The sequence below is a fragment of the Nilaparvata lugens genome, chromosome 5, assembly GCF_014356525.2.
Source record: "Nilaparvata lugens isolate BPH chromosome 5, ASM1435652v1, whole genome shotgun sequence".
NCBI lineage: Eukaryota > Metazoa > Arthropoda > Insecta > Hemiptera > Delphacidae > Nilaparvata > Nilaparvata lugens.
In genome coordinates, this window is record NC_052508.1 from 11,383,032 (window position 1) to 11,395,374 (window position 12,343).

Here is a 12,343-nt window from a genome sequence, read left to right on the forward strand (position 1 = left end):
AGTTATGCTGTATGAAATTATTACCTTTATTATATTCAAATTACCTTTAAAACTTCACAATAGATGTTCAAAATAGCTTCCTCCACTAATGTGCGAGATAAATTACTTTTAAAATGAAGAGGAGAAACCCAATTCTCCCTCCACAGTTTGTAGCCACAGAGAAGAGGATCCCTTCTCTGTGTTGTAGCATAGTCACAGACGGACATCCTGCGCACAATTGGATGCGCCGTGTCATTTCGCTTCAGGTTCTTGTGATGAACACATCTCCGTAACATACACAAACATATCACTTTGGATCATTGCCAGTGGAGGGGAGCGAAGCGTTACAAAGCTCTCTCACACAGACACAAAAGAAGGAGAATGCTGCTAGGTAGTGGGAGAGATTAGTGGAGGATAGAGCATCGGACCTCTCCGTCTTTGAGAAAGAGCCGTGTTAAAAGAAATTTATCTCGCACTTTAGCAATGCAAGTTCAAACACGTTTCATAACATTTGTAGTCATTTTTCATAGTGTTTGCTCAGAAATGATTTTAATCTCTCTTTCAATATAAGCCTTCAATTCGTCAAGTGTATGAGGATTGTTATTAAAAACCTTACTTTTTAGTGTATTATAATGTTAAGGTATTAATTATTGTAAACCATATTCATATTCACAAGAGAACGTATCCAACGACAATACTGTATACGTTTTCCATGGTCAACATCCTTCAGTTCTTGAACGACTCCGATGCGGTAAGGACGCAGATTCAATTTTTTAGTAGCCCTGAAAGTGGAAGATAGTGACAATCCAGCCTGTACAGATAACTTTCTAAATGATTTCCTGGGTGAGGTAGTCAAACTTTGTATCACATTGTCCAGAACTTGTTCTGTTACTGTAACACTGACGGTCGACGTGTGCTTTTCCGATCCTGTACACTTTCAGTCTCACGAAATTTATCGATCAGACGCGTTATTAGGTACTGTAAAATTGGGAAATTTCGTATCTCACTCGTTCGTAAGATTTATATACGAAATAACTTTCAATAATAAACACACGTTCATCCTTTGAAAAAACCATAATTGAACATACACCGACACTACAGATTACAAATGAATACTAACAAGCACTAGTAAATGTAAAATGGTGCATGCCGGTTCAACAATGAGTACTGAACAACCAATTGTTATTTGGGGGAACAAAATATTCCCTATACAGAAAATATATTCCCTCAAACTTCGATGTGCGTCCTTTTTGAAACACTCGTTAGCTTTCACGTGATGTGAGTTGATGAAGCTAAATTCAACAGTGATTCTTTGGTAATGTAAGTAATTCTCATGACAGATTGATAACTTTCACGTGATGTGAGCTGAGGAAGCTCAAGGGTTTAGGTTGTAGTTAGAAGAGTTTATGGTGCAGTCACGATTAAAATCTCAGTCCCCATAATGGCGCAAACTTAGTGGAGCAGCGAGGGTAGCTTCAAACTTGGATTGTTGAATGTAACGCATGTATTTAAATGGTGGCGCGCACATACTGCTCTACTTTTCGCCACCATTTAATTACATGCGTTGAATGCACACAATCTAAGGCTGGGTGTACACCGGTTAGTCAAGACAGAACTAGTCACAATACTTCACATAGTTGCTTATGCAGACATGTCTATTTGCAATGACTAATCAGTGTGAGTTGCGTCATAAGCAACAATGTGAAGTATTGTGACTAAACGTGTCTGATCATGTCTTGTCTTCTCTTGACTAACTGGTGTGCGCCTGGCCTTAAGCTTGAAGCTATAACTTCTCCGCTTCACTATAGTGAGGTCCACGTTATAATGGCAGTAGATGAAGATAGAAGAATAGCGATGCCAATTCTCTGCATTCATTAATTATATTTCTACACTGTCAAAAACATAATTGGCATCGTTGTGGACCTATAAAAGGATAGTACCACCGGCTATGTCGAATGATAGACAAGGATATTAAATCTAATGGACAATTAAAATTCAATTTCCATCAAATTTCTGAAATATTGTTACACTGAGGTGTGTTTCTATGTGCTTGATTATTAATTTTTTTAATAATTGTTGTTTTTTCTCATTTCAGGAGCCGAGATTCACCCGAGAGAAATGGCAACGCCTAAACTGTGAACAGTTTCAACACATTCATCCCACCATCAATATGATTATTTGTATTTAGATGTATTGTAGTGAACTTTACATTATAGTTATTGGAGATGTGTTGATTTTTTCCATCTTGCGGAGAAATTCATTCTAGATCCACTACTGCATTCATTTATTTTATATAGATTTGCATTCCTCTCCATGGATTAATGATGACGATGTACTATTGCAATTAGCTTATTAATCATTTTAATTTTGAAGATTTGAAGTGTTGTTTTTCTTAATTTTAATCATTTGATACGTTTGTTACTAAGTATAGAAACAATCTCGAAACTCTATTTGTATTAAGTTGCTCAATATCTTGGAAAATGAAGTTTATCTGCATAATTCATCGAATAGTATAGGCCAACCTATCAAATTTTCAATTATTATTACTACCTCACATCACACAACAAAGTCAGTTGTATTCTGTTTTGACCATTTTAAGCGTTGTTTTAGTATAAGATGGACCTTATCTTGATGTGTCAATGTTTTCTTTCTCAATATTTCACAGTTTTCTGACATGTTCAAGTGTACTGTTTGACTGGTTTTTATCTGACAGATAATAAATGTTTGATGAACTCATGTTGGTTTTTTATTGAGCAGTTCTATCATTGACAGTGCCATTTTTACTTTCATTGCCCTATTACCATAGGTAAGGAAAGTATTACTTTCCGGAAAAAAATTGAGGTACCCCAATTTCCAAATTTCTATACGTTTCAAGGTCCCCTGAGTCCAAAAAAGTGGTTTTTGGGTATTGGTCTGTATGTGTGTGTGTATGAGTGTATGTGCCTCTGTGTACACGATATCTCATCTCCCAATTAACGGAATGACTTGAAATTTGGAACTTAAGGTCCTTACACTATAAGGATCCGACACGAACAATTTCGATCATATGCGATTCAAGATGGCGGCTAAAATGGAAAAAATGTTGTCAAAAACAGGGTTTTTCGCGATTTTCTCGAAAACGGCTCCAACGATTTTGATTAAAGTTATACCTGAAATAGTCATCGATAAGCTCTATCAACTGCCACAAGTCCCATATCTGTAAAAATTTCAGGAGCTCCGCCCCATCTGTTTTTAGATTTTAATAATAATTAAATGATAATTAATTAATAATTATTATTATGAAACTTGGTAGGTAACGTTTAATGAGCACATCATTTTACAGTAATATAACAATATTCATCATTTAACATTATATTTACAACTTTACATTGACATTTATTATTCCACTAGAGGAATCATAACAACAAATTGGAATGCCAGGTAAGAAAACACCAATAAAAAATCAAACACTTAAAATAGGGAATTACAATGAAAACTTACAACAATAGTTAATATAAAGAGTCACATTAGAAACTTAAATAGTTGAATATGGAGAAGAAAGTTATCTGTCACAAAGGTTATAATGTAGTAGCCTACTTTGAAAATGACTTGAAGCCGGGTTTACACCAAAGTTATTAACAAAATGTTAATAACTTAATCCTTATAGATTCTATAAGATTGAACAGAACTTGACAAACACCTATGATCATCATGTTTATTTATTTATTTATTCAATCATTCAGAATTAGGCCTACACAACTTACAAGCTAAACGCCCAAAACGGTTCCATGTGTATGATAAGTTATACGGTATTCAATCTAATAGAATCTATACGGTAAGGATTAAGTTATCAACATTTTGTTAATAACTTTGGTGTAAACGCAGCTTAAATTGACAAAGATACTGGTTGAGGTATGTCAATCTACATTTGAGTGCTACAATGCATTCACAGGACTCCTGTCTTGAAATTGACATGTAGCATGCCACTTGAGCTCTGCTCAAACTAAGTGGCTTTATGCAGCAAATAATAATACTGAGGTAATAAGTATTTCTCATGACAGATTGATAGCTTTCACGTGATGTGAGCTGAGGAAGGTTGAGGGTTTAGGTTGAAGTTAGAAGAGTTTATGGTGCAGTCACGATTAAAAGCTTGGTCCCCATAATGGCGCAAACATAGTGGAGCAGCGAAGGTAGCTTCAAGCTTTGATTGTTGAATGTAACGCATGTATTTAAATGGTGGCGCGCACATACTGCTCTACTTTTTGCCACCATTCAATTACATGCTTTTAATGCAACAATCTTTAGCTTGAAGATACTGCTTTAAAGCAGATCAAGCTTATAGCTAAAATAAAGATTTTTCGATATTTTTGAAAAACGTCAATAACTAGAAAACTATCAGTCAAAATCTAATTCTAAGTATATGGTTGGAAAGAGGAAGAAATTTCCAATAAGATTCATATAATTTGTTCCTTTGTTTAATGTTGTTGAATTTTTTTGAGCACTCAATGTTGAGAAGTTTGTCGAATTCAAAGCCACATTTTAAACAGTTTGTGCACTCATAAAAAGTTCAAAAACCTCAAACAAAGGAACAAATCATATCAATCAATCTCTTTAGAAATTTCTTTCCCTTTCCAAACATATTCTTAGAATTAGATTTTGACTGTAGTTTTATTATTATTGACGTTTTTCAAAAATATCGAATAGTCGATAAATCATGAGAACTAAGGTCGATATAAGCAACTTTTACTGGGGATTTTTTGCAGCGAATTTCATGTAAAATCTATTATTGTCTTTTTTTTCTCTAGGGCTACTCTTGAATATAAATAAAAATATAAATCTAAGTACCCTTTTCAAAATTGTTTAGTCACGACATGTTTCGGCTATATATGCCATTATCAAGTGACTTGATAAGTCACTTATAAGTGACTATGATGCCATTATCAAGTGACTTGATAAGTCACTTATAAGTGACTATGATGCCATTATCAAGGGACTTGATAATGGCATCATATAGCCGAAAGATGTTGTAACTAAACAATTTTAAAAAGAGTGGGTTAGATTTCTATTTTTATTATTTTATAAAATCTATGGTATTCGGTTGTTACAGCTTTCGTGGGACACTCTGTATACTGATTGATTACAGTCCTATGAATTTAAAATGGAGAGTTTTGATTAGCAAAGAAGAACGTTGAGACATCCTTGATGTCTTCGAGGTGTTGGCTGTCTGCCTCACTCAGACTCACACAGAAGAAGAGATCACTAGAGTAGTCACCTGCAAACGAAAAAAATCAAATTTATTTCCTTACATTCATAACATTATAACAAATAATACACATCATCAGTACAGCCGTACAGCTGAAGATGTGTTGCGGAAATGGAAAAGGATAGCGCTATCTGCTTTGTGGAATGATAGACAAGGATAGCGAAACCAATATTAATCAAATAGGTACTGCCATTATAACGTGGACCTAACTAGAGTCAGTGAAAATGATAACACGGAATTGTTGCCAGTATTATGTCACCGTCGCCTTCTACATCAGCACATAGCTTTAATTCAAGTCATCCTGGTAAATTTAATCTGAAATTGATTATGTAGGCCCCGTTGCACAAAAGTCGGTTAAATTTTAACCGTGATTAACTTTACAAGAAGCAATCAGAGAAGGCGTTTTTGAAAAGACTCTGATTGGTTCTCCTGGAATTATTCTTGTTAATAATGATTAATTCTATCTAAAATAATATACAGAGTTATTCTAAATGATGGACCCATTTTCAAAACTTGGTATCTACTAAAGTAAAAATGCAAAATGGACAATCTTTATACCAATACAAGTGTTCAATGTGGCTGCTGCACGGCAAACATGTACGCGGTAGCCAAACTCGTGCCACACGCGAGAAAGCGTATCTGGTGTTATTGAGTGCACGGCAGCAGTGATACGGTTCCGCAGATCGTGCAGCAGCCGAAGGCTACATTGAACACTTGTCAGGTATTAAAAAAAACTTTGAAACTTTCTCTTTCCATTGGTATAAAGGTTGTCCATTTTGCATTTTCACTTCAATAAATACCAAGTTTTGAAAATGGGTCCATCATTTAGAATAATCCTGTATTTTACTCATCAAGAAATCTCTCCATGATCTGATAACAAATTTTCATAATTGAGATAGTTATTAGATTTCTTCACAGCCTAGAAACGATTTAGCATAGTTGCGAAGCTAGAAAAGGATAGAGTTATCTGCTTTGTCTAATGACCGACAACAAGAATAGCAAACCAATGTTAATCAGGTGCTGACTATAACATAAATCTTTGGATAAGAATGGTTTACCTTTTTTAAAGGTAAATCTGCTATCGACCTTACCCAACCCTTACCTATTTAATTACGAACGACTAGCAGTTAAATTTCTTCAATAAATGAATGTATTCACTTACTGTGATAATGATGTGAAATATTTTTCCTATTTTTGATTTAAAGCATCTAAATTTAAAAATCTACTTTGTGAAAATAATTGAGGACTGAAAATTTGTGAAGTGAACAAGACTTACCTATTCCGGACTATGTGTAACCTTATCTAAATTTGGGAGAGGAATAGCACAAGCTTACCTTACTTTTTCTCTCCCTATTATTTTGATAATGTACTTATTGTATGAATCAATAAACAATACTGTGACAACGAGATCTTTTGACAGGTCCGTCATCTTCATCTTCATGGTTGTCCTAGCCTATAGTAAGGTCCACGTTATAATGGCAGTGGATAAAGATAGAAGAATAGCGATGCCGATTCTCTATATTAATTATATTTCTACACTGTCAAAATCATAATTGGCATCGTTGTGGACCTAGAAAGAGATAGTACCACCGCCTTTGTCAAATGATAGACAAGGATAGCAAAACCAAAGTTGATCAAAGTTGACCAAAGTTGACTGTCATTATAACGTGGACCTCACTATAGTTAATTTATTGAAGAGATTTGACTGCTAGTCGTTCTATTCAATAATGAAAAAGTGATAAGCAGTTCGTGATGAAAAACAACATTGAAGAATGATTTACCTCCAGCTTTGCTGAGGCACCTGCAAACGATATGGAAGCGTTTCCTTTCGGCGTTGGCCAATGAGCAACAAGCGTGAAACAAGGACTCCAATTCACACATATCATCCACCTGCAATTGAAACAAACCACGATTTGCTGAGCAACAATTTGAGATATAATTAAATAAAAATACACATATATTGTCAAATTCTACAGTTTTATTACAGTTTTTTGGTTGTTTTACCATCAATCTTTGGTAAAACTAGTAAAGCATAAAGATCTCTAACTAAGCATAGACGATGCAAGATTTCAAAATGAGGGTGAGATCCAAAGCGTTCATTGATTTATGACTACTGTACATGCTTTTTCTCAGTTAAGTCAAGTTTTGACTAAGAAGCAGTGTAAGACAGTCTATTATGCATACGTCCAGTCTATTATACAGTACTATTATAGATACGCTGAGATAAGAGCTGATATGGATGAATGCAGTGTGGCTGCATTCAAGCGTAAGGTGGAGGGGTGGCTAAACCGCCTGGGCTGGGAGACGTCAGAAAGCCTGCTTCAGTCTGTTTATTGGCACTATGATCATCTTTATTAATTTGATAGATTTTCTTATACATACATAGATTTTTTTTCATTTTTGAGAGCTTAAAAATTTTTATACCTTTCTTCTCTTTACATCTACCACATACTTTATTTAATCGTTTATAGATATACATTTCTTGATTACTATATTCTTTGTAATGGTCACTGGGGAATCGGCTGGTTCCTGTTCCTCGGTAATTTTTTATATGAGAAGCTAACATTATTTTTTAAAAATAAGTATATACAAAACCCACTCATGCAATCACATGAATTTATTCATAGTTCAATTCTCGAATCTGTATATGTTACTCTGATCAATATTTTTCTGTTTATGAAATTTCCTCAATGAACAATGTAATAATTTAATTTCATAATTATAATACAAACTATTTTATACTTACCTTCTTCTTGTTGTTAACAAAGTCGGACATTCTATTACCTATATAATATTATGAATAGACTATTGGCTACCCACTGTAACAGGACCCCACCCCCTACACTCAGACGAATAGTCTTGTAGGGCTATTCCAGTAAACATGCACTGTATTACAATGTAACCTGTATTTTGTATGGAATAAAGAATATTTGAATTTAAAAAGAAAAAATTGATTTGATGAATATACAGTATGAGTCATATGTATGGGAACCCTTCGATAAGTTGGAAAGTGTTGTAGATATAATACTGTAACTTTTAGGGTAAGATATTGGTCGAATACTCTACCTTTCGACGTACAACTGACAACCACTCATAAGGGGGTGACTAATGCCCGGTTGCAGAGTCGTTACATAAAATCAAACATAGCTATGTGAGACATAGTTTAAAATCACTGATATAAATGGTTGGTCGTTGCACAGTCGTTTGCCGAAGCCCATTTAGCTATAGTCTCGAATTAGCATCACACATAAGTCACACTGCAGCTCTATTCACTTTTTCCGTACATGTTTCTATTCAACCAATGTATTGGCATCGGGGAAAGTTTCGATCGACATTACTGTGAACAGACCTAAAAGACCTCACATAAAATTGATAAACCATATGGCGAATCTTGGCTTTTGGCGAGATTTCCTACCATATTTAGCAATACGGTAATATTACAGATCATTTTTAATAAACATATTTAAAAAAAAAGCTATCACAACCTCTAAAATGCATTAGGCGAATGTAGATATTGGATTTAACAGCACGACTTTGGGCTCATAACTTAAAAGACCGTTTTCAGCTATTGGAGACATAAATAAGCTCTTTTTGACGACTCTGCAACGAAATCATGTGTTTAATTGGGCGTTTTTAGTTTTATGGGTGCTATAGTTTACTTTGACATCATCTGTGCAACGAAAAGTGAAGTTATGGCTTCATAAATAAGTTAAATGCCTGATTTTAACTTTATGTGGCGACTCTGCAACCGGGCATTAGGGGTTGTAACTAAAATATTTTAAATGTAAACACCATAGCCATCTCTAATACAAGGCCCCGGCCTACGATATTGCAACGTCGCATAGAATCTAATACATGATTGGTGAAAAAGATTTAAAAAAATACCAGCTGATCTTTTTTACCAATCATGTATTTGATTCTAGGCCTACACTGCGACGTTGCAATATCGTAGGCCGGGGCCTTGTATTGGAGGTGGCTATGGTAAACACACATTGTGTGGTACATCATTTTTAAAGCCTTTCTAAAACAAGAAATATGGCATCAATGCAAATGTTCAATTACTATAACTACATAAATAAAATGGTTATTCTTTAAACAAATTTGACCTCACTCACTATCAATATAATCACAGTTTAAACTTGTTACACTCTAAAAATATACAATATGCAAATGACTCTCAATATCTTTTTTGCATGATGAAAACTTTACGGCTGTCCACAGATTTATCCCAAAATATAGTACCATAGCTCAAATAGGAGTAGAGTATTTATTATATATTATGTATGTCTTTCAAGTTCAATTAGTTCCTTCTTCCTTCTTGAATCCAAAGGTAGGTAACAGACATTCATATTGATTAAAATAGAAGATAAATTAAAAGAATTTTGCATTAAAAAGTGGCTACCCGCATTTGACTGGGGTTTGCAGTGAAGTCCAAGGGCACATCTCTGGTCATCTCAATGAGATCGGTCCAAATTTTCAGTGGAAGTCCAAGCAGGAGTCTCACGTTCTGGTCTCTCAAGAATACGAGAACAGGATCGCCAGAGTGTCTCTCCACTAGCACCCTGCAATTCATGCATTCATTTAACGAAACGATTTGCATTCATTCATTAATTGAAACGATATTGGCATTCATCAATTACCATAATTTTGAAATTATTATCATTCGTTCATTACTACATGCAGTTTTTGTTAACCTTATTCCGGACCACTTCCTCATAGACTCTAAGATTAGTAGAAAACTAGACTAGAAATAAATAGCTGGACATACAGTAAATTTTTCTTCCATATCGAAGTATGAATCTCGAGATTTCTGCTCAATAACTACTGTTTGCAGGCCAATTCTTTTAGATACATTTGTTAAAAGTGGACTCGCTTACAATTTTTGCACATATTTTTTCTCTTTTTTCCTACTTTCTTCACCAATACTTCCCTTTTCTTCTCCTCTTCATCCTTCATTCCTTACTTTTATACCCTCTACCTGCCTATTACATGGGAAACCATAGTTGGCTAAGCATTTTTGCTCCTTTCTTTCTTCTCAGCACACCTCGCCATGAAGCCTGTTTTTGTATTTTATTAGAAATTTATTTTTGATTTTGATTTCTTTCATGTTTATTGTATTGTGTTGATTTGAAATAAAATTGATTGATTGGAGTTGTTTAGGCAGGGTTTCACCAGTAACTAAACGCGCCGTTAGAGGAAGCGTAAACTTCAGTTAGCCCTTAACTGACAAAATCGTAAGAGCTACTTTTGACAAACTTGAATATGGTGAAATCCACCCTTAGTCCATTAGTTGAAATGATTCACTAACTATAGTGAGGTCCACGTTATAATGGCAGTGTTTGATTAGCAATGGTATTGCTATCTTTGTCTACCATTCAACAAAGCGGATAGCGCTATCTTTTTCTCACTTGGCTCTATTGCCAGATCGTCTTTTAACAATGAAGAATTTAATAACTAATCAACAAAATATTTCATCCTTATTATGAAAATTCATTATGAAATTATTGAAAAATATAATTTCTTGCAAAATAAAATATAAATGATCATTTTAAACGAGAATGAACAGTTGATATAACATCAATAAAACTGTATCAGCTACCGTCTATAGAAGGTAAGACAGAGGTCCGGCAACGTTTTTCTCCTATCTATCTTCACTGCCATTATAACGTGGACCTTACTATAGTTCATGCAGTTCTTTTCACTTGACCGCAAAAAAGAAGGAGAAGAAGAAAAAGAAGAAGAAGAAGAAGATGAATAAGAAAAAAAGAAGAAGAAGAAAAAGTAGAAGAAGAAAAGATGTTCTTCAACGTGGAGGAGAAGAAAAAAAAACAGCAAAAAAATAAAAAATATTCTACAAAATAGTATCAGATCTATTGATTTGTGGCAGAAGGCTACTTACGTGGCGCATGCAATGAAATGGGTGCGATCCTCGTGACCCATTGTGACCTTGACCACTTTCCAAGAGTCCATCACACCCCACACTTTGTCGTGAACCTCGAACTCCGCGTGTGGGAATCCGTGCTTCAAACAGCTGCCGCCTATGTTACTGCAACACAAACATGCTCATATAATACAGAATGTCCCCCGAAACGTGTAACAACCGAAGACAATGGATTCTACATGAAATTTGAAAAGAAAAGAAAAGAAAAGGTATAATTATTTATTTATTTACATCAATAGAAAAATTACAAAAACATATAGAGGCTTACAGCTTTATGTCAAAACAAGCCTCATTGAAAATCAATTGTTTACACAAACTGAAACTAAATTAGTAAGAAAGAAAAAACGAAAAATAGCAATAAAAATAGTTTGGAAGAAACATTATTCTCTGGCTCAAAATTTTGTAAAATTACTCAAAAACATTACAAAAACTTTCAATTTTTAGAGATTTGAGTGAAATATTTTTGTTGTTAATTAGTTTTAAAATATCAAAATTTAAAATTTTTAGTTTAGTTATTAGTTTTGAAGTGTAAATTGGACTTTTTGAAGTGAAAAGTGAAATCTAACCTCATTCTTTTTTGAAACTTTTATTTGTAAAAATTTTGGAGAAGACAGTTTTGGGCTATGCCTGTTGTCTTCTCCCAATCATATTTCAATTATGATTTGTGATTGTGAATAGATAATATTATAAATAGAGAATAACACAAGACACAATAGAAAATAGAAAAAAGACTGAAGAAATAATAAAAAATATACTAATTTGCAACAAAAATGTCCAGTAACATTTGTTTATATCGACCTTAGTTTTCGAGATACCGGGTGTTTAAAAAGGAATGACCCAGTTTTAAACAGTTATATTTATTTAAAAAAAATGATGTACACAACCCAATTTTACATCAAATTACTCACAGAAGTATCAAGTTCATGATCATGTATCATAAGTGTTCTATGTGCACTCCTTTTGAAGCTCGGACGACATCTAGAAGGTAGCAAAAAATTCATCCCAGACTGTTCGTAAGATGTCTGTCTTCTCGGACTGTAGCTACTGCATCAGTTATCCTGGTTTTTAGCTCCTCAATATCAAGTGCTAAGGGAGGAACAACGTTAAAGATCGTGTTTATGTTCCTCCCTTAGCACTTGATATTGAGGAGCTAAAAACCAGGATAACTGATGCAGTAGCTA

At 34.2% G+C, this 12,343-nt stretch overlaps 1 protein-coding gene across 1 annotated transcript in view; it reads right to left on the bottom strand.

The window, feature by feature from the left end:
- Nucleotides 1-4,754: 4,754 nt before the first annotated feature.
- LOC111046489 overlaps nt 4,755-12,343 on the bottom strand; it is a 38,235-nt gene continuing 30,646 nt past the window's right edge. Inside the window, exons 9-12 of the mRNA XM_022332046.2 lie at nt 11,121-11,267; nt 9,624-9,783; nt 7,003-7,111; nt 4,755-5,230 (exon numbers count right to left, since the gene is read on the bottom strand). Of these exons, the coding sequence (XP_022187738.2) occupies nt 5,112-5,230; nt 7,003-7,111; nt 9,624-9,783; nt 11,121-11,267 (535 nt within the window). The 3' untranslated portion in view covers nt 4,755-5,111. The remainder of the gene's footprint in view (nt 5,231-7,002; nt 7,112-9,623; nt 9,784-11,120; nt 11,268-12,343) is intronic.